The sequence below is a fragment of the Cavia porcellus genome, unplaced genomic scaffold (genome assembly GCF_034190915.1).
Source record: "Cavia porcellus strain 051 isolate PalLab524CR breed Dunkin Hartley unplaced genomic scaffold, mCavPor4.1 scaffold_14, whole genome shotgun sequence".
Taxonomy (NCBI): Eukaryota; Metazoa; Chordata; class Mammalia; order Rodentia; family Caviidae; genus Cavia; species Cavia porcellus.
The window spans coordinates 47,004,673-47,027,730 of NW_026947497.1; the positions used below are offsets into that span (position 1 = coordinate 47,004,673).

At 46.5% G+C, this 23,058-nt stretch overlaps 1 protein-coding gene across 1 annotated transcript; it reads right to left on the reverse strand.

Annotated features, from left to right (window-relative positions):
• Window positions 1-857: 857 nt before the first annotated feature.
• Window positions 858-10,576, reverse strand: Sfrp2 (secreted frizzled related protein 2). Its single transcript, XM_003476960.5, has 5 exons — window positions 10,430-10,576; window positions 9,726-10,125; window positions 8,332-9,611; window positions 6,142-6,222; window positions 858-2,024 (listed from the first exon to the last, which is right to left on the reverse strand). The coding sequence occupies exons 3-5, from the start codon at window positions 8,831-8,833 to the stop codon at window positions 1,720-1,722; spliced, it is 888 nt and encodes a 295-aa protein (XP_003477008.1). The 5' UTR covers window positions 8,834-9,611; window positions 9,726-10,125; window positions 10,430-10,576; the 3' UTR covers window positions 858-1,719.
• Window positions 10,577-23,058: the final 12,482 nt, after the last annotated feature.

The window sequence follows — 23,058 nt, forward strand, 5'->3', positions numbered from 1 at the left end:
ATGGAGGCTCCATAGTAAAGAGAATTTGAATGGACAGTGCCATGGTCTCAGTGTTTCTCCTTCTAAAGTGTTTATGTTAAAATCTAACCTCCAAAGGGCCAGGGGATTAGAAAAGGCATTTAGCAGGTGACTAGGTCATAACAATAGAGCCCTTGAGAATGGGATTAGTGTCCCTATAGGGGGCCTCTGGGGAGTTTGTTTATCAGCACCTTTGCGCCGCAAAGACATAATCAAAGGGCATCATCTATGGGGCAGGGCCCTCATCAGATCCCTGATTTGTTGGTACCTTGATCTTGGACTTCCCACCCTCCAGAACTGTGAGAAGTAAATGTAAATTATTCATTGTAAGTAGATTTGTTGTAGTAGCCCACATGGACTATGCCAAACCTTTTGCCAATGGGTGTCTCTGTCTTTTATCCAAATGCCAGTTTTTCACCATTCCCTCCTTAATCTCTAAATCATGGCCTTTTTTCTTAGGGAAATAGTTTAAGTTATGAAGGAATGTCTTCTTTTGCAATTAGTCATTATAAAAATATCAGGAAATGAAAAGCAGAAAACATATATAGAGCTCATGAAACAAGTTTAAACTAATGATGCCACACAACTACAGCTGAACCAAAAGAGGGCAAAAGACTCCTTCAGTGTCTGTGCTTTGGTTTGCAGGATCAGGGTTGCTGAAATCCATAGGATTTGTGAGGTACAAGGTGGGAGGGTAGAGTAATTTAGGGGGCAAACTGCCCAAGTTCCTTGAGAAGCAGATGATTTTCAGGGGCTGGAGGGCTAAGGGGTGGATCTTCTAACCAGAGACATAACTCCCTCTCAGCTCCCTGTAGGAAGAAAAGACAGAAGACAATGGATAAAACAGAATGTTAAGTTTATATACAAGAATATAATGTTTATCTGAAATATTTACAGTGTTGGTTAAAGCAATATTTTTACAACTTTTTAGGTAAACTACTATGTATATTACAGGTAAGCTACAATGGTTTTATTTGCAAAAAAAAAAGTTTAAAAATGCTTTAAACAAGGCTTAACGTACTCGTCAATTAAAAAAACTTATTTACTTTGCCCTTTACTTGAAGAAATCATGCTATGAAAACTGATTAATGTGCTTTTTATAAATGGAAATACTGCAGCTGGAATGTGATACATGCAACTGTGTGAGTTCCTAGTGAGGGCGTAAAATGGTAAGTGGATTCTTAGTGCCTCTCAGGCTGGCGCTGAGGAGAGGTCAGGATAACAGCCCGCTTTATCCCAACAAAGTTTGCAACCCATGTTTGTGGGTTCCAGCCACAGAGAAACATGAAGCGTCTTGCATGTTATGGCCACCTCAATGTGCGGTAAAAATCAGCTGATTTCAACCAAATGGTGGGCAAAAACCAAAACCAAAACAAAACAAAACACAGACCCAAGTCACAGTCTCATCTATTCAAAATTGCCTTCAAATGAGTCGATGTAAATATTCATAAAAAATTCATGACTGTATTAGTTTGGGTTTTTCCTTTCTATGGAAACAGATATCCATTCCCGAGGCCTCCTAGGGCTGGGTAACTCAGGAAATACTGGGATTGTTATGTGCAAAGGCAGGCAAAGTGGCTCCTGGCTGGGGATAGAGCACACTGGACTGTGCTTGGGAAACTGGAAATGACGTTTCTGGTGAAACCGGTCCACGGAAACGGAAACGGTCAGGTGAGCTCTGCCGCCTCTGGGACCTCGGAACTAGCACTGCAGCTTACGGATGCTGCGGGAGATGCGCTTGAACTCTCTCTGCCCCTTCTGCCACCGCTTCACCGAGGTGATCACCAGCTCCCCGCCCTGTTTCTGTCCCATGACCAGATAGGGTGCGTTGATGTCGTTCATCTCCTCGCAGGTGCACTGCAAGCTGTCTTTGAGCCACAGCACCGATTTCTTCAGGTCCCGTTCGGACACACCGTTCAGCTTGTAAATGGTCTTGCTCTTGGTCTCCAGGATGATCTTGGTGTCTCTGTTGATGTAGGTTATCTCCTTTACTTTTATTTTTAGCGCTATGAAGATAAGAATGGTAGAAGCACACATTACCACTAGGGAATTCAGTGCAGCTTCCCTCCTCCTCTCTGCTGCGTACCCATGCAATTTGGCCTGTGGGAGGGGAAATGAACTTCCTAGAAGTAATGAAACCTCAGGGGTTGAAGGTCGGGGTCTACTGCTAGAGCTGGGAGCAGCAGGTGGGTCTATTTCTTTTTTCTTTTTGTCTTTTTCCTTTTTTATCGGTAATGGGGATGGAACTCACGACGGCCTACTTGCAAGGCAGGCGCTTATGCCACTGAGCTAAATCTCCAGCCCCGGATGGGTCTATTTCTAAAGCCTCCAGGAGTTTATCAGGCACTTTGTTTCAGGTCAGCCATCCTTTCCAAACTTTGTCTTTGCAGGACTTAATTAACTTTTCTCCTTTCCTTGCCCTTGAGTTTGTGAGTGGGTTCATGCTCTCCCCAGCAAACGACTTCCCCTGTGGGAACCTTTAGCATGAAAAGGTATGCCTGCTTCCTAGGTGAAACATGATCCTTCTGTGGCTGTAAACTTTAAACTCAATTTATTCTATCAGAGAGGTTTTTGGACAAACCTGTAAGGAAATTGTATCACACAATCACTGTTTTCTAAAGAACAGATTTCAGGGAAGGAGAATTGATCTTGCAGCTGCATTTGATTTGGTAAAGTAACTAGGAGAAGAGAAATATGCAAGATCCTTTTAAGAGCACAACATGTTTAGCCATAAAAGTGTTTTGAAGACCTCACCCCCTGTATATTCTCAATGGCCTGTCCAAGGCCAAGGCGTTTACAGATCATACATGTACTGTTTCCAAAATGTGTATGTTAGTATGTTAAGGCCAAAAGTAAGTGGTTTACTGTAAAAGTTTTTATACTCGTGAACTTATTCAGTCTCGGAAACATATATGTTGGAGTAAATTTCAAGACTGTACAAAGGCAGGAAATAGAATTTTAAGGTTGGAAAGAGCCATTCCATGACAGTCTTTTGTTAGTACAAAAAGAATCTGAAATCCCTGAGTTTAGTGGCTTTTCTTAGGTCAGCCAATTAGTGTCAGATGCGAGTCCCCAGATCACCTTCAACATTAAATTTCTCCAGTGTCCTCAGATGCTGGCCACTAGCCACTGTCCTGTACAGGTCATATGCAAGTGTCACCTCTTGACTTTGATAGAAATTAATGCATTGTTTAAAGCAGTAATTGGACAGCTTTGTGCCTGTGTTTAGAACTCTTTGAGATTTCCATTTTTCTTTTTTGAAACATCAACAGGGAATTGGACTAAGCAAACTGACTGAGAAATGACAGATCTGCAACAGGGTGCATCGAGGATACTGTGACTTTGCCACCATAGTTTTGTCTGATCTGCATCTCAACCAGAGTACTGAGTTCTCAGTTTATGTGGCATCAGTTACAGAATAAGCCACACACAAATTTCACGTGTTCCTGCCACCTCTGCTTAGTGGATGGGGTGCTGGATGACCCCTGCCTGCAGGGTGGGAGAAATGTACCCGTTACATGTGACAGCAGTATGTACTGATCATATATTCCCAAGTTTTACTTGATCAAATGAAACTTTCTTGAGTTGGCACATTAGAAAAATAACCACTTTTTGCCAAGAGGAGAGTTATTACCCATCTTTCTCTAGCTTTAAAATAACCAACTTGGCAAGTCCATAATACAGTGAGGAAATATTAAGGAATTAGAGTAACTTTACTGCCCTTTGAGATATGCCTGGGTATTCAGAATGTGGTACGGGAGGAGACAGAGGTGATGACACTACCTAATCCAGTGATGTGCTATGTACACGGGAAGGTGATTCCAGGCCTTTCTTTATTTACAAGTGCTGACTGTATTGGTGTAAGGCGTTGTAAATTTCTCTTGTATTCCAGGTGCCATGGGGAAGAGTTGGTGCCTCTTTGGATGACTCATGTTAAATGAATCAAGTTGCTAGTAGGCATGGTGTTGCACAATTGTGATCCCAGCACTCTGGGAAGCTGAGACAAGCTCCTAAGTTTAAGACCAGCCTGGACAATTTAGCAAGACTATGTGTCAAAATAAGAGTAAAATGGGCAGGGTATGTAGCTTAAGGCAGAAGCCCTGGGTTCAATCTCCAGTATTACCAATAAGCAAACAAATAAACAAACCCAGAAAACAAAACAGAAAACCAACCTAGATCTCTGTGCTTGTTCCTACAACCTACTGCTCAGAGCATTCACATAAGAGTACAGTACATAACGCACTTCCTGAAATTCATTGTTCCCTTGTCAGACAAAAGCAGAGTGGAAATACAGAAGACAAGGCCGATCTATGTGGATGATACCTGAGTGTAGTGACTTCCACACTCACTCTCCTCTCTCTCTGTCTATTCTCAGATCTTGATTGTGTATCTTTCTAATGGGGCCTTCTATAAAGGAAGCTGCAAGTAAAACGCAAGTGTGTGCCCCCTATATTCAGCTGTTTGGGAGTCTGTAACAACCAACATTTTCAAGTAAGTCAGGAGAAAGATACTGCATGTATTTGTGTATGTAGTGCAAAAGACTAAGCTCCCAGAAGAAAATGATATGACATAGGGTTTTTTATGTTTCACTACAATGGCATTTATCTGTCTTGCCCTTAACATGTCTTGAGGCGTGGCGCTAGGAACTGTTTTGGTAAACTCTGCTGATTTGGGATTATCTGCTGCTAACATGTTTGGTCCTCTGAGAGTACGAGGTCTGCACGTTTGAATACCTTGATGGATCAAGCCCTGTCAGCCCTGATTCTTCCAAATGGGAAGAGTCTGCAAGGACTGTCTGCTGCCTTCCTTCTTACCTCTTCCTCACCAGCTGGAAACCTTTCCTCCTGGTGGGCTAGGGCTGTTCTGCAAGCAGCCATGGTTAAACCCAGGGCCTTGCTGGAAGACCCTGGAGCTGACTCAGAACAGTGACTGGATTATTCTGAGTTCAGGGAATGACTTCGCTGATGTTTCAGGGATAGTAATACAAGGAGAGTGGATGGCTGTGAACAGTGGCAGCTGGTAGGATTTCCTTCAGACTTGGGATTTGTTTAAGTTTGTTGAAATGTTAATATGGATTGGTGAGAGTCTATTACTGATGGGTAGGGCAGGGACCGTATCTGTTTTCCAGAAACTTCTGACTTCCGCCTGAGTATAATACTTGAAAGAGGTACCAAGCCTTCTGATCAAGCACAAGGTGCCTGCCTTGGAACAGGAAGAAGGCAACAAATTCATGAGTCTGGGTGACATTTTTGGCCACTTCTAACCCTGACCTTACCCTGATCCTTTTTGTGTAACAAGTGTTTCCTCCATCACCTGGGGCCTGAAGGCATCAGATAAGATGCAGGTGGAGTTAAAGTCTCCACTCTTTTTCTTATAATCCTTTCCTAAGGGACATATACTTTCTGGAATTTGGGTAGCATGTGTCACACATTTTGTTATTGTTCCCAGGTACCTGGTCATCATGGCATCTTTAATGTATTTTTAAGCTTGTTTTCTTTTTGTTTTTCCTATTTGCAAAAATGTGGCAACTGTGTTTAGACTTATTCATAAGAACTTTTCTCTCACACAAAATCTTTTAAGCAGGATTTTAGGATAGTGATTTGAGGTTGTGTAAAAGTCCATATTAGGTGTCTTCTCTGGAAAACATTTTTTTTTTTTAAATTTAAGGAACTGTTCTTTCACAAATTATTAGTGTGAGATTGGAGTTATTCACTAATGATGAAACACAGGGGAGCAAATCATGAGTTACAAATAAAGTAATACTTTTATTTGATGCCAGGGTAAGTTTCTATCTGAGCCAGCTGTGCCTGGAACCTGTTTTGCTGTTAATATTTGTAGTCTCAGCCCTGGTTCACATGTCAAGTGACTGAGAAAGGATAAGGCTCAGGATCATGCATAATGACCTGAAAAAGCCAGAATGAGATTTCAAATGTGCCACCAAACATTGATAATTTAACTAATTCTCATTATTTATTGCTGAAAGGAATTGTGGATTTCTCCTAAAAAGATAGAGTAACACAAGGGGAAACCAAGATTACCTAGCAGTGGGCACTTGTTGAGTTTTACTGACAAATAAAACTCTTGAAGGTAAAATCTGTTGTTGGTCTTTGGTCTATTACTTACCAAAATCATTTTTACAAAGAGTTTCCATTATGTCGTTGTCATCTTCGTTTTTAGTTTTGCAGGCCTCACAGACCTTTGGAGCTAGAAATGGGGAAAACAGTCATTAGTAAGTTTGCTTTAGAAAAGAACAGCAGGTGGCATTTCAACAACTCAAAGGGGCCAAGCCAGGCAAGAGCTGCATTGTCCTGAGCGACCCCGGGCTCCTGCCTTCTCTGTAAAAGGAGGGCCACTCTTCCCTAAGAAGGCTTTGTGCTTTCTGTTTATGCTGGCTCAAAATGAAAAAATGCCACGTGTTGTGTTCCATAAATGATGATTCCCAAATACAAAGGAAGTAGAGGGTAGAGTTGCAGGTGTGTGCCCCTAGGTAATTGGGACAGTTAGCTTTTTGGTCACCTTCCCCTGGCCACCACCAATCCAGTCTGCAAATGTTATTTACAAGATCTGAGAAGAAAGAGTTAAAGATCCCAAGAGTGTTTGGAAAAACTCATGACCATAAAATACAGCCAAAAGATGGTCATCCTTAGCTGCAGGCCCTTCTCTGTAGCAGAGCTCCATGTCACAGGGGAGTCATTTCAAGATATTTTCAGGTGTGCACCGGAAAAGGTGGCTGGCTGGTGTGAGGAGGGCCTGTAGGCTGCTTCCATCTTGGAAACACACCTCCCTGATTGCACCAGTTGCTCTGAGGGCCTCCTCAGACCTTCTGCCAAGCTTGTGCTTGTGTCAGGCAGAATTTACTGCATCACTCACCAGGATCCTGGTACAGGTTCTTCTGGTCCCTCGCTTCCTGTTTCAGATGTCCAAAACAGACAAAAACAAAACACAACCCAAAACAAAAACCTGTCCCCAAAGTTAATCAAAGATAAAGCAAAGCTATCCATGGGAGCTGACCAAACCTAGGAATTCTGTGTGCTTGCAAAAAGCCCGCCAAAGCCTCTTCTAAAAGAACCTGATTTCTTGGGGGGAGGGGGGAGAGGTGTTCATTTATAAATGTACTAATGCTGTCTTTAAATTAGATGGAATTTTATGCGACTTGTAAGAGTTACCAAACAAGTCAAAAAATCACAAAGAGCAAAATATGAAAAACATACACTTTTGAAGGAGGAAAATGACTTTTTGGGAAATGCACAGTGTATAAAGTTAGTGCTAACAGTGGAAAGAAGCAAAAAGAAAAGCATCTCATACAAAGCTGCCCTAATTCCCCTCATCCAACCCAAATGTAACATTACCAATTAGGAGCTGGATGTATATAAACTGTTACTAACCTGTATTGGTTAGTCTATGGTATATGTTGGACAAATGTTTGAAAAATGCCAAACATTTGCAATAAATTAGAAATCTAACCAACAAGATGATTGCAAACTCATGGTGCCTGCCAGGAAAGATTGCTAAACAAGTTTGCATTTTCTTTAACTAATGATGTCTGTAGGAAAACAATTGGAGACCGAAAGGGAGATGCTGGCGAAGGCCCGAAGGGGATTAGGGAGCCTCCTTCCATCCCCAGGGACCTAAATAAGCTCTAACACATTGTATACTTGTTTTCCTTTCAGGAAAACTAGCAAAGGCCCATGAGGTTTTCATTGCTTTGATGGTTTTTTGCTCAGAAACTCCCCTCTGTTTTCTAAAATCTTGGGAAACTCTTTTGCATGATTTTTTCCCCAGCTAATTAAAACCACTCCTAAGATAAAAGCTGATAGTGATAGAGGATCGCTGGAGATTCCTTGTATGTTCTCTCCCTCAAACACCTGGGCAGTTACAACCAATATTCAATTTCCAAATAGTCCAAACCAGTACTGGTTTCACGTCCCACATATCCACTAGCAGGGACACAAAGGTCACCTGTTTGGACACCTTGGTTATCCTGCCTGTCCAGGGAACATTCTGGGACTCTAGCGTCTCCTCTCGCTGTAAGAACGTGCGGATTGGGGTCCGCACCAACTTCCCCACACAGGAGTGCTTGCAGGATCTCAGAAGTGTGGCCTCAGGCCCAGCATCTTTAGCAAAAATTGTGCATCTAGGAGAAAAGCTACCTTTCCGTTTTCTGTGCCGTCCCTTTTAAGAGTAACTGGGGGTGGGAATAAAAGGGCGAGGGCAAGGGGTCTCCAATTTGATCCAGTCTTGTGGCGATAACCAGCCTGAGGGGTCCCTCTACGGTGCCTCGCAGAGCCAGAAAGAATGGAGAGGGGGGCTCACCTTCTTCCGTGGTCGGCAGGAGGTGGTCGCTGCTAGCAAGGGGGATGCAGAGGTCGTTGTCCTGGGGAAAACGATCACACTCGAGCATGTCGGGCCAGGGGAAGCCGAAGGCGGACATGACCGGGGCGCAGCGGTCCTTCACTTGGACGCAGAGTGAGTGGCAGGGCTGGATGGTCTCGTCCAGGTCATCGAGGCAGACGGGCGCGAAGAGCGAGCACAGGAACTTCTTGGTGTCCGGGTGGCACTGCTTCATGACTAGTGGGATCCACGCGCCCGCCTGCTCCAGCACCTCCTTCATGGTCTCGTGGCCCAGCAGATTGGGCAACCGCATGTTCTGGTACTCAATGCCATGGCACAGCTGCAGGTTAGCAGGGATGGGCTTACAGTTGCTGCGTTTGTAGGAGAAATCGGGCTGGCCGAAGAGAAAGAGTCCGCGCGCCGAGCCCAGGGAGCAGTGCAGGGCGAGGACGAACAGCAACAGCGAGCCGGGGCCCTGCGGCATCGTGGGCGCACGACCCCCGCGGGGTGGAGGGAGCTGAGCCAGGGAAGCGCGGGGCAGCGGGAGCCCGAACACGTCCCGGGCCCGCGGACTCCGCTCGGCGAGGTTTGGGGTTGGGAAGCCGGAGCCTGCAGCCCGAGCGCGCGAAGCCGGGCGTGGGGAGGGCGGCGCGGGCCAGGCGCTGCAGCCTGAGCGCAGCTCCGGGGGGGTCCGACCCGGGGGAGCACAGTGAGCCGCGGCTGGGGCGCCGCCAGAGTTTTCTCGGCCTTTTTAATGCAAATTTGGATGTGGGGGAGGAGCCAACAAGAGTAATCCGAGGAGGGCCGGTCACTACCTTCTCAGCCGCTGGCACTCGCAGGAAGGAAATTTTGGCTGCGCCCCCTCCCCAGACGCTGCGGCTGCGCGCGCTCCGCGATTGCCTCAAACGACAAACAAAACAGCCCGGCTCAGCCTCTGCGCCACACAGAGGGTAGCGAGGCGCTGGCTGCGGGAGTCGGGAACACGGGGGCACGGGCGAGCGGCCTGGCAGCCTGGCCCCGGCAGAGACGCGCTCCGCCCCCCGCGAGGCCCTGCGCCGGCTTCACAGCGCCTCCGCCCCAAGCATCTGCTCGCGCTTCGGCTTTGTACGGCGCCACGGCGGCCTGGGCAGCCGCAGGCCCGAGTTCCCGGCCCCTTTGTGCCCTGGGCTCTAGCCTGGGGCCTGAGCGCCCGAGGCGAACTTGGTTTCCCACGGGATCTCTAGGCAAAGTTCAGCTGCCGGGCCCATGCAGTGCGATTCCTCCTGCTCTTAGGGAAAAAATACAATTAGAAGTATGTATAGACTGTAAAGAATACTTCATAGGGAAAACGAAACACACACACACACACACACACACACACACACACACACACACACATTTGGAGCTCCTGGAAAACTGCGCTCTTGTGGAAACTTCTCGGCAGCTCTCATCAGGGTCGCACAGGCTTGCTCACCACTTCCCCTTTTTGGAGACGAGGGTTTGCCACCTTCAGTGCGTGGCGTGACTCGGCCTTTCACCGGCTCACCACGGACCTGCGCTTAACGCAGGGGCTCCGCAGAGCCTAGAAGATGGTCCCGGCCTGAGACCGGCGGAGCGGGCAGAGCCAGAATCCCAGGCTGGAGATGCACGAGGCTACTAGCGGCCCCGGTGGGGTGGGCGCCTTCATTCTCCGCGTACTGGGTGGGGGCGCCATGCTTGGCCGGGGCGAAGTAACGCGCTGACCCCTACTCTCCTAGAGCTGGATATCCGGTGTCTTCGAGGGTACAGGGCTGTGAACTGGGAAGAGGAGGCCAGGTTAGGAAACGTCCTGCAACCCCCCCCCCCAATGCCACTCCGAGCAGATCCAAAGGGATTATCCCCACAGAGCGAGGCTCTTTCACGTGTAAGGGGGGCGCACTGTTATTACTTCCGGGACACGGGGAGCCCCCTGCAGGCTCAGACCCTGGCGACCCCATTTCCTTCCTTCCGGAAAATGCAGTAGCCTTGACCCCCCCCCCCGCCCCAAGTCGCGGGGTCCCTATAGTTTAGAGGAAGGGGTTCAAGAGTGGGTGGCGACAGTCCACTCAGTATTATCTCCTACCCGTTCTTGGCCGTGGACTGCTGATCGCCTGGCGCTGGCCCCCAGCAACCGCAGGCCGCACTCTGCACGTGTGCAGGCGCTCTGCAGTTCTGCGCAGTAGAGAGGCAGGAAAAGGGAGGGGGCACGACCCGAGTGGGGAGGAGGACGCGGCGGGTGCAGGATGGTGTGCAGGTAGCGGGGCGCGCGGATGCGGAGGGAGGGCGCATGCCTTTTGAACCCCAAGATCTGGGCCTCTGAAACCTGGGAGCAGCAAAAGGCTGAGTTGCTCCTGAATTGGCTCTGAACTTTCCCTCTCTAATTTAAGCACCTTAAGGCTTTAACACTCCTCTTTCCAAATTTCAGCTACTTTGAAAAAAAAAATACCCAAAGAAAACCTGGCTAACAGCTGATCGGCTCCTGGGCACGCGGAAGAGCGGGGCCATGGACTGGCGAGTAGCAGAGAGGGTCCTCTCGCTTCACCTCCAGCATCCTCAGCGCACCTCCCTTGGACTACCTCCACCTGGAGGACCCTTAGCAGGGGCTCCAGGAGCCCAAAGCCTTTCATGCCTTTTTGAGCCAGGCTCTGCCACACGCCCGTGAGCTGTGCGACCCCAGGGCATTGTCTGGGGACCTTGGGTGGCAGCACTCGCCGCCAGGGGTCGCCAGGAGTCCCGCTCGAGTCTGCGACGAGGCCGCACGCAGGGTCTGAGTTCTGCCCGCTTGGCTTGCTGGCCCGGGGCCAACGCGCCCCACGGAGCGCCCTTCTGCATGCGCGCCCGCTACCTGCACCCCATCCTGCACCCGCCGCGTCCTCCTCCCTACTCGGGTCGTGCCCCCTCCCTTTTCCTTCCTCTCCACCGCGCAGATCTGCAGAGCGCCTGCACGCGTGCAGAGTGCGGCCTGCTGTTGCTGGGGGCCGGGAGCAGGTAACCACCTCCTGTGGCGTCTGTCGCTGTCTGTGCGGAAGGCCAGTTCGGGCGATGCGCGGCCGCCTTCCCCTCTTGCCTTCCCCGCGCGCGTCCCCGTACAATTGCTTCAGGCACTTCACAGCTGCGCGCCCCGCCGCCGCTCCCTGGTTACCCTGGACTTTTCTCCGCGCCCTGCTGGCCCTGTGGTCTCTAGGCTCCTCCAGCCGTGTAGTTGGACGCAAAGCCTCCCCGAGGTTTTGTTTTGCAGAGTCCACGCGAATCCCCTTCTCGGCCACTTAGTACCTGTGCGTTTTGTGCACGGAAAGCCTGCTCCTTACTATTAGGAACCGAGGTGGGCGCCTACCCCACGGGGCTCCCAGCACTGCGCCGCGAGCCCTACTCACCAGGGGCTGCTGGGGTCTTCGGTGACCCGACCCAGCCCTCCCCGCACGACCCAAGTGTTGCAGGCCCGAAGAATGCAGATTCTGGCTTCGAGCCTGCGTCTCTGCTTTCTGTCCTCAAGACGCTGAAAATCGAGAGCCCCCGACCCCTGCCCAATCTCTCCAAAACAGTTCGGCTGCTGGGTTAAACCAGCACCAGCTGAGGGAGTTTTCCGGCGGAGATGCTGTCCTGCGCCGGGGGCGGGGGGGGGGGTGCTCCAAGTGCGGAGTCCCTTGATCCCTGGGCGTCCGCGAGGAGCAGGGAGAATGAGGTTCTTCACCAGACTCGCGAATATAACAAGGGAGCTTACGGACGGTTATTTCCCAGAGGTAAAGAAGAGCGACGAGTGTCCTGTGCGCTTTTCCTATTTCTACAACCAGCACGGGCCACCAGGACTTGGACACTAGCTTCTCAGTCCACGATGTCCATACCACGGGCCTGTCCTGCTTTTGGGCCGGAAAGTTTGGGGTCTCCCGGACTGCAGAAAGGCACGGGATCCTGGAGAAGGGCGCGTCACAGCCCTTCACCGAGATCAGCACGGTCACACGCGAAAGGCTGTGCAGCAGACGCTATAGGGGACCCAGGGAGCCCTGTATTGTGAAATGCACCATGCCACTCGGCTGCTTTGTATGATTGTCCTAGGTACTTAAGTGGTTACTAGGAAACTGAGGCACTGAGGGGTTAAGTAAGTTGAATCAGGCCGCCCAGTAAGTGGTACAACCACGGCTCTGCAAGCATCTCGGTGGAAATACGGGTCAGGCGTGCTTTGGGGGCCGTCCTGACCGTTGGGTGTCCCTAGCAGCGGTGTCGCTTGGCTTTCATACCCTCGCAGGCCACCAGATGGACAAAGACCCTTTCTCTATCTGGGACATGCACCGCCCGGGCCGGCCCACTGCGCTCACCCGCGGACGTCCTTCCACAGGCCGCCATGTGGGGGCGCCGTTTCCCGAAGCAGAGCGCGTCCTTTCACGCAGCACAAGCTCCGAAGCCTTTGCTCGATTTGCTGGGGCGGGGGCTGCCCCCCTCCCCCTCCCCCGTCCCAGCACGCAGCAGGGAGGAACGGCTGCCGCCTGCAAAGCCTGGATGGGGGGGGCACGCCTGGGCTCCGACCTAGATTCAGGCCCCGATTTCCGGGGACGCGACCAGGATGGCCCTTCCTTTTCAGCAGAGTGGACACAGAGGGTCGAGCAAGGTGCCAGTCCCTAACCCGGGGCTCCGCACGTGGCTCCGCGCATGGCTCCTTATCTGGGATTCCAAGTGTCTCTCTCAGGCGAAAACAAGGGAGGTGCCCACGCCCACTAACTCCTCCCCGGCCGGGGCGATTTGGGGGCACAGTGCTCCCCTCCGCCAAGAGGGGTGGCCGAGACGCACCCTGTGACCTGGGGCAGAGACTCCCTGGTGCCCATTCGGAAGCCGTGCCAGGCCTGTTCCACGAAGGAGCGCACCTCAGCAGGCTCAACAGTTAACGCTGGTGTGAGCCCTGTAGCTGATGTGTGGGAACCCCTCAAATTCCAACTCCAATTTGCCCCAAGTACAGCGAACTTGCTCCTTGAGAAAGACTTCAAAAATGGATACTTTTGGACATCTTTAAAAAAAAAGGCTAAAGATTAATGACCCCAACATGATAAAAGCAGTCACACCTCTGCGCGTGACACTTTCATGCTCTTCTGTGACCACAAGGGTGCTTTGGTCCCAGGGGGCGTGGACGGGAGCAGAAAGCTGTTTTCAGGGCGCCTCTCTCAGGAAAAGGTAGAGGTTTAGCACCAGGGTGTTTGCGTGGTGCCTAGGAAGGTGGTGCCCTTTCCTTGTCTTCTGCTGTTTCTCCAATGAGAAATGATCCCCAAAACTGGAGAGAGGAGATGGAGCCAGAGCGTGGCAAGCCATGTTTACACCCAGAGAGGTTTCTGCTTAAAAACAGAAAGACAGACACCAAACCCTGCAAAAGGGAGTGGGGAGGGGGGCGTGTTGCTCATTTAAGCCACCTCTGCCTCGGGAAGGAAATTCCCTTTCTGTTCAATGCACAAGCTCCCAGGTGGCAGCCTTTCAGTTACAGACCAAATTTTCAAATTTGCTAAACCAGTAATAGCGTCTCAGTCTTTGGGTTCTAAAGTTTGACATTTTGTCTGTTTATTTGCTCTCCTAATTGCAGAAAGATTTGTTGCTGTGTTTTCTTTGGTCTCCCCTGGTTCTTTTCCTCCAACTTTCTCTTTCTGGGTTTCCAAGAGTTTTCCCGCTGACTGCTGTTGGAGCTACCCATGAGGCTCTTGAAATGAAGGGGCTTCTAACTGCTCACATTTGGAAATTCTGAATGGAACAGCAGAATCCCAGGGTCATTCACAGAGGGCAGCCAAGCCCAGAGTCCAGGGAAGCCAGATCTGCTCCATTGTCTGATGTGAACAGCAAGGCTCAGGGCTGGACTGGGGCTTCTCTCTGGTGGAAATTTATTGCCTCCAAATAAGAGCCCCGAATCGACACAATACAACTGCGGCCTGTAAAGCAGCAGATGGACTCTTGAGTTCCCAGAAGCACACCTACAGTCTTTCTAGAGACAGACCCCAGAATAAAAAGCCCTTTGTTATCCTTACTGAACTGACTTTCAACTCTCCCTACTCCATGTTTGTTTGTCTGTTTGGGTCTTTCTCTTTAATGTTACATTTTTTTCTGCAGGCTAAGATTCATTTTTGTCGGATTCATTAAAGTGATTTACCGTTTCAGGACATACTTGACTGGAGTAAGTTACAGGATTCCTAGTGACCATGAAATCTAAATTAGAAAAGCTCCCCCCGCTCTTTTTTTTTCTTAAAAAAAAAAAAAAATAGAAGGCTAAGAGTCTATCCTGTAACTTTGAACTGAGTTATCTAGTTAAATGGAGATGTAGCAATTCCGGCTGAAATCACTGGTGCTATTAATGAAGTTGTATTAGTGATCCTAATGGTTCTTAATAGTGGTAATAGTGATATACAGGGATGAAGTATGACATACAGGTTACATTTGCAAATGTTACACTGGGCTCCTGGTCAGTCTGGAGTGTCCAGTGATCATCTTGGCTGTGTTGTACAAAGCTTTGCTGTTTTCCCTTTGTTTCCTTGAAGTCTTAATTAACCAAAGAAGCTCATGACAAGGTTTGCCCTGGAATACAATAAGGAGGGAAAGGGTACTTTTTTGACTACAAAGACTGCTTTTTCTGGATTAAAGCTTCAACGTGGTCATCTGAGGTTTTTCTGTTACCGAATTCCCTGGGATGAATATGCAAAATATGTCTTTATAGCTTTCTTCTAGAGGGCAGTGAGTTAAAACCTTTGGTTTCTGCTGGGTTTTGTTCCCTTCGGAGGAAGCAGGGGTGGTAGGAATGGGAATGAGGGAAGGGAAAGGTGAAGGGCCAGTTTTGTTTTGTGTCAGGCTTCAAAATCAGATTTTTTTGGATTTAAAAAAAATTTTTTTTTTGGAAAATGTCCTGTTATTCCCTTGGGTATTCCCATGGTATCTGAAGACAGTTTTTTGAAATTATTTCTGTGGAATGTCATCATGTTATCCCAGGCAGCGCAAATAAAACCTTACCGAAGAAATAGTTCAAGTTCCTTAGGGATTAATTCCATCCATCTAATCAGAAGATCATTGGGCTTCTATCGGGTACCATCTGGGTAATGAAAAGATCCCTGTCCCTAAGAGGCTTTTGCTAAGTATTTGTGATAAAAGTGACATTTCTACTTTGCATTTAACTGAAAGATGTAGATGGCACGTATTTCCCAGGATAAAGAACTTTTCTTACCGCACTTGGATGAAGGATGAAGATCTTTGTAAGGTGAAATATGTATTGCTTGATAAAGTAATTATGAAGCAAAGCTAATTATGAAGCAATTCATTGCTGGCTAGGTGGGAGGACCTGCGTTGTGCTTCAGTTGAATTGTGATGGAATAAACTTCTTGAGAGAAGTAGACAATGAGAAAAAAATCTTCTGTAAACAATTTCAGCAATCTGGTCCTAGCTTTGATGTGAGATCGGCAAAAGTTACCAAAGGGAGAATGTACATTGAGAAAGAAAATACTTAAAATCTTTTAAAAATTACTAAGTTTGTTGGTACAATTTAGATATTTTGATCACGTTCATCATAGGGAATTTAAGGTTTGAAAACCTAAATTGTGATGGAAGAATGGGGAAAGGAAGGGAAAAGGAAAACAATATATATGCAAGATAGCTAAGATAGTTATACCGCTAGTATCTCTGAGTTTGTCAAAAAGAAAAGTTTGTGCTAATATTGTTTGGATAGTATTTCATGCCTATATCTTGTACTTGAACAACTATTATAGATATAACAATGTGCAATGTTCTAATTATTGTTACTGTACTACTAGGCTATATTGAAACTGTTACATTGTTATTTTATCCCACCTCCCTCCCCCCAAATTGTTTTGGGTTTTCTCAAGACAAAGAAATGATAGGTGTCTCAGGTCAGAGGTACGTGAATGTCGCTGATCTGATCATTACTCATTGTAGATTCTTTTTTTTTTCTCTTTTTGAGACAGGGTCTCACCAGGCAGTTCAGGCTGGTCCTGAGCTCACTTTGTGACCCAGGTTGATCTACAACTCGTAACAATTCTCTTGCCTCAGCCTCCTGAGTGCTGGAATTATAGGTATGTGCCACATGCCTGGAGCACATGTGTTTTAAAATGTCACACCATATTGCATAAATACATACAATTACTAGTCAATTGAAATAAAAAATGTAAAAACCTCAAATTGTAATAGATAGATGGGAGATTCTCATGACTTATTTGATAAATGATGTATTTAAGGCATCTGTGATAACAGCCAAAAACAGGGAAGATGGCTGAAGAAAATGGATACAAAATTGTTAGTATGAAACTTTTCACTCACAGCTTGGGTGCTACCCCTCAAATTGTCTTTTTTTTAAAAAAATAAAGATAACACCTCTTCTATGTAGAAAACTCGAAGTTATAAAAAGGTTAGTGGAAATTTTTAAAATTTTATTTCTCAGAACTATAAAAGTGTGAACAATGGTTACAGTCTTCTTTTGACTTAAGAGAAAAGTGAACACACATCAAGCTTTATGAAAATTCAAGCAAATGATACATACTGTTTGTAATAACTTTTCATATGTCAAAGCGGAGAATGATGTCATACTGAATCATTTCTGAATACCTACTCAAACCAGATTCAGCTTTGGGAGGGGAGAGTACCCCCTTGATGGTTACCTTCTGCCTTCCCAGCAGCTCAGGAGTGGGGCTATTATCGTAGTGGCTGAGTTACAGGAACTGTGATTGGGATGGCTCTGGGTAAATACTCGTCTAGATTTCTCCCAGGATACAAGTTTGATCATAATATCTTCTGGCATTTGGGCAGGTTAGCCAAAAATCAGAAAGTATTTTTCTTGTTTTTCTCAATATGATATTTCCCATATCAAATTGTCAGAAAAGAGGAATTTTTGATTTTCAGGGAGAAAAAAAAGCCAATAGAGCTTTTCTCTGAACCTCAAAAATGGCGTGGTTAGAATTTGAGAAGGGTTAGCTCTTATTTTTTCTGAATCATTTTTCCCATTCATGTATTTTAAGTATCCCTTTGTGCAGACAAGAATATCCTCTGGGAGCCAGATCTTCCTGCTTCTTGGAGAGCACACTGCCAGTTTTGCCTACTTTGAGAGTGACAGGGAAGGAGGAGAGAGGATCGCTTTGGGAGAGGATGGTGTCAGACTAGATCCAGCCCAGACCGGCTCCTAATGTGTAGAGTCCCTGTTGTTCACTGGGCCCATGAGCGGTCTACTAAGGATCTTCATGATGCCATGAAATAAGCTAGAATCTATCTCCCATGTCATGCTGATCTGCTTTTTATTTGCAGAACTAGTTTAGCTAAAATAGGTTGGTTTTGTTCGCAACATGTAACAGGCTGTCCCTTAGTTCAAGGGTAGTCTTACATCAATCATTAAGTTGTGCACCACCACTGCTTGCTTTTGTAGAAGTAAAAAATATGTACGTTGATTTATGCAAATTATTTTTCCTCATTCTCCTTGTAGCCATACACTGGTACTCATTTTCAGGATGGTAATATTAAAATGACATTTGGCCATCACTGGAGCAAGCCAACTTTTGCTCAGAAGTTTCATAAAGAGCTCTGGGCTTCAGTGTGATGAAAATCACAGATCACATGTAATTACACACGTTAGTCAGGGTGGGTGAGGTTGTGCGGCTGTAACACTTACCACCAAACAACAGAAATTTGTCTCTCTTTAATGCGGAGCTTGCTGTGGGGCCTTGTGGGGCAGCTGTTTTCCCAGTTCAGCATCCTCAGCTCCTGTATGTTGTGGTGCTGCCATCCAATGACGTGCTCCTACAACTGGTAGACAGCAAAGGAGTTAAATGCTTCCACATGTCACTTTCACTCACAGAGCAGTAAGCAGACTACCCCTTTTCACATTCCTTGCCTTAAATAATGCTCAAGGTTTTACTATTAATCCATAACTTTCAGGCACTTACTAAATACTGTTAAGATTTTTTAAAAAAATGAGATTCTCTAAAGTTAGAGCTAGTAAACACATTCACACTGCAAAGAATGACACGAACCCTATTCTGTGATTATGCTTTAATTTGCATCACTGAAGAATCTGTAGATTGTGATCTGATTTCACTGCATTTGCAACTGGCAGTGTCAACCAACATGAAAAAAGATAGAACACTATTAGGAAAGCTAGAGAAATAAAACCTGCTCTCTATAGCCAAGGGGACTAAGCTGATGATCCTAGAAAAGTTCTCGTATGTCTCTAACTGGCTATTTTAGATTCTCATGGAAATGCTTATAAGAAATAAGAGCAGCCCTAATAGGACATAGCAGGGAAATATGCTTCTAAAATCTATTTACATCATATAGCTGAGGACGGGAATACTGAGAAAAATGTAACCTGGAAGAATAAAACGTTTGAAAAGAAAGCAAAGCACTTTCTGAATTAATGTCTGCTAATTCTGAATTACTTAATTTTGAACTGATGTCCTTGAGGAAACTGAAATGCATGGGGCTCTATATAGTACATGCTATGGTCTATTTGTGTAACATGAATTCCTGGTCTTTACAGAGCAGATATATTTTTTTTTTCCATTTTGAAGTGGTCCAGCTATGAAAATGCACCATAGATTTCCAGGATATTTGGTAGGCAATGGATCAAGAGAAGGAAGATAAAGGAATTCTCCAGCTATTCTGATGCTGTTTCCCATGGAACAGCAATGACAGGAAGGGGAAGAATATACTTTATCACTCTCCCTGGAGAGAGGGCAAATGATTTTCTTAAAGTTTTTCTCTTCAGGGTGATTACAGCCAAAGAAAGCAAATCTTGTGGTTTAATTTTAGATATATTATTTGGTGCAGGGAGAGGTCATCATCTCCCAAGATGGTGTCTGGGCCAGGCTGATAGTAAGAATTGAGGCTGGATTTAAACCTGGCTCCACTGCTGTTGAGCTGTGGGCTTCCGGAAAGCTTAGATAAACTCTCAGGGCCTCAGTTTCTTTGTCTGCAGAATAAGACAACAACAGCAATGACAAATCCCTGAGATAAATCAACCTAAAGACAGGGAAGGTTTGTGTTGGCTCACAGCCTTGGAGATCGTAGTCCACGGCCAGCTGGCTTGCTGCTTTGGACCCAACACAGCACAGAACACCATGGTGGAAGAAGTTAGTTCAGCTCATGGCCAGGGAGCAAAAAAAAGGAAGGAGCAAGGGCCTGGGGCCTGCTATCTCTTCCAAGGGCATGCGCAGAATGACTTAACCTCCTCCCTCTAGGCTCCACAGCTTAAGTATCCCACCAGGTGCCAGTAGTGCCACAGGCTGGAGCCAAGTCTTAACACAGGAGCCTTTGGGTGACACTTACTAAGCCATAGATATGCGGGGCGTTTATGGGGTGAATCACTTACAGGAAGTACACAGTCAGTGCCTCGTACGGTGCTGGTGCTGTGTGCTGTTTTATTCCACCAGGTACTCAGTGGCGCTGGTGACAGCCAGCTGCAGCCACAGATCTTTCTCTGGGGACTTACAGTATGGAAGTAATGAGGTGTTAGGAGACTTCCCTAGGTCACACACACAGGAGAGAAGCCCCAGCTGGACCAGGAATGAAGCCCACACCATCATTTTGGAAAGGAGAAAACAAATCTGACTCCGTTGCATCTCCAAAAGAAAACCAGGCTCGCTAAATCAGAAATAGATCTAATTATTTAAAAAAATGCCGTTACTGTTGCTAGAATTTGAATTGTGAGTCAAAATCATCTTACAAAATAGATGGCAAGTAGTTGAAATATTAGCTGAGGGAAATAGTTCTGGCTCTCCAAGAGGAACTGTTGTAATTACTCTCCATTGGTAATCTCTTAGGGTAACCATCCCTAATGAGAAACATGCTCTGTAAAGCCATCCGGATTCTAAGCCCGGTGATGGCGGGAATGCGTTTATGATTTCCATATCAACGTAGCTCCAAGACCAAGTGCAGGTTTTGTATGCAGTAAGTGTATAATTGAGGTAGTTTGTTACTACTTTGCTAAATATAAGGGCTAAATATAAGATCATGTGCTCAAGGCGAACACAGGAGAGGAGGTTTTTCCTGGAATGGCGCCATTCTCTTCCCCAGTTACAAGCCACGTGGAAAGAGTGATCTTGGTTCTGACAGTGTGAGCCACAACATCTGGAGTGTGGCCTTCCACATGTAGCCTTGATCTTCTTCAGAAACAGTGGACAAACAGCTGAGTGGTCCAAACAGTGAAAGAGTGTAAACCTGTAAAACCACCAGGGCAACGTGACCAGTGCCTTTGGATAAGTTCCTGGTGAACACCGCCTCAGTATAGAGATTCCCGTTTCTTGGTGTGCAGATGATAGCTTTTTACCCCACATTTCCAGCACACCCACCTTTACCAACACGGTTCTGTCCAGTGGCACCTGTTCTCTTAGAAGACTAACCAGAAGACTTATGGTCTCAACTTATGTGATTAAAACTGTATTACTCTGCCTTGTGGCAAAACATGCACGATGTAAAATCTGACCCTTTAAACGTTTTTAAGTGTATGGTTCAGTGAACTAAATTGAAATGTTTACTTTTCAAATCAAAGTGCTGTTCGTGTTTTGGAGTACAGTATTTACAAACTCATTAGCCTTTTATCTTGGTACTGTAGACTGAATTCATAGCTATGACCCAGTCCTCTGACCAAAGGGAAGCACGGGACAGAAAAGCAGTGACACCCTTAGCATATGGTAGTTCTCTGGGCAACAATTTTGTAAATGATTTAGTGGAGAGGGAAATAGAATTTATTGACCAGAAGTAAAAATATGGTATTAGCATTAGTGCTTCTTCTTACTATTCTCTTCTTTCAAAAGAATTGGTCGGATTTGCTTCTAACTCACTTAATAACAATACTTAATAACAGATCCCAGTTCTCTAGACTCAGTGCCTCTTTTGAACCAACAATAGTGAAACAAATGTCCTGACTTGAGCTTGCTAAATAATTCTAGAGTTATTTTTCTTGTAGTAGCTACAGCTGTTCAGAGTTGTGACCCAGATGGGGAAAACAGGCCCATTAACTTTCTTCTCACTTGGAAAGACACCACAGGTCCTTCCTTTTTGTCCTATTTGGTAAGATCTTATCTGCCCTCAGAGGTCTATTTCAAATACTCATGTCCCAAAACTGGGAAAAGGTCATGGAGAGACCAGGTGTTTGAGAAATTAAGGAACCAGAGGGAGAAGGGGCCAGAAGGTGTCAAATATAAACTTTTATATGGTTTTTTTTTGCTTTTAAATTTCTAGATAGCAAAGACCAAGTCTATTTGCCGATGGAGGAGACAGTCTTTTCCATGGAGAAATTAAAATGTGTAGAGAAAAACGATAGACTCTAAGTGCTGGAAAAGACATTGGAGGCCAGTTGGCCCATCCTCCCACCCAGTACGCCATCCTGACGTGAAATCCAATTCTGCTTGGGCACTTGGGAACAGGTGTCCTCAGGAGCTATTTCTCAGGACTATTTCTCTCCCTTCCTTGTCTCCTGTGTTAGTTAGGGAAGGGTGCTGTATTCGTTTGCAAGGAGAGCTGTAACAAAACGGTGGGAGGTGGGTGGCTTCAACGTCAGAAATGTATTTTCTCATAGTTCTGGAGGTCGGAGTCCAAGATCACTGTGTGAGGAGTGGTTTCCTTCCCTGTCTTGCTAATGGCCATCTTTTTGCTGTTTTGTCCTCTGTGGTCATCCTTCTGTAAATAAGTCTCTTACTGTTATTACAATACCAACCACTCTGCGTTAGAGCCTCACCTTTAGCCTCATTTGAATTTCATCATTCGTCTAAGATCCTATTTTCAAACAGAGTTACATCTGACAGTGTTGAGAACTGGAAATTCAACGTGAATTTTTGGAGTGGTGAGGAGAGGAACACAAATCAGATTATAACACATGCTCTGAGTGGAGTTAGACCAGGGCATTCTAGGGAGTCATAAAGGTCCCACAGATGTGCTGAGATAGGTATTCCTTCTTCATTCTTTGGGGTGACTGTGTAGGACCAGGGGCTGCTGGGCACAAGCTCGGCTGCCTTGTTTTACTGCAGTGCATCTTTCAAGGGTGTAATTTTCTACTAGTGTCGCAATGCAAAAAATGCTACAAAATGCTGGTGGCAGATCTGTGTCTTCCAGGCACAGAAATGTGATGTTTATTATTCTAAATTAATGTATTTTTGTCGTAAAGTGGCCATGAACACTCACCACCACTACTACAAGAGAGGAGAGAAAATTGAAAGCCAGAAAGCCAGCTAGCTGAGTACACAAGAACCCTCCTTACTCCCACAGAGGGATGTCCTGAGGCAGGCTGGCTGGTGAGGATGCACCAGGTTGGGCACAGTCTGCTTCACTGGGTGGTCACCAGCAGTCCATGGAGATACAAGGAAATGGCACCAGTGAGTCCACCTGTAGCCTCTCTAGACAGGTGTGGAGTTTGGCAAACTATTGTTTTTTCTTGCAGCCAGACTTTCCTGATGAAGTGAGGAGTGTGTTGGGAATATCTACCAATTTCTGTTTGTTCCCTCAGCCCAGGGACATGTGGTCAGAAAGACATCTATGTCCCTGTGACTAGGTAGTGATGAGAAATCGGCCTTATTAGAAACGAGCAGCTCTGAGGCTCAGCAGCTGGAAGCAGCCTGTTTTTCCTCCAAGCTAGCTCATACCTGCTGCACCAGCATCCTTCTGAGCTTCCAAAAGTCAGCAGAAACAAGCCTTCAGGGCTATTGTCTGTCCTCACACATTAACCTTGAGTCTTTTTACCAGTGTCTTTGTCATGTGACTAGT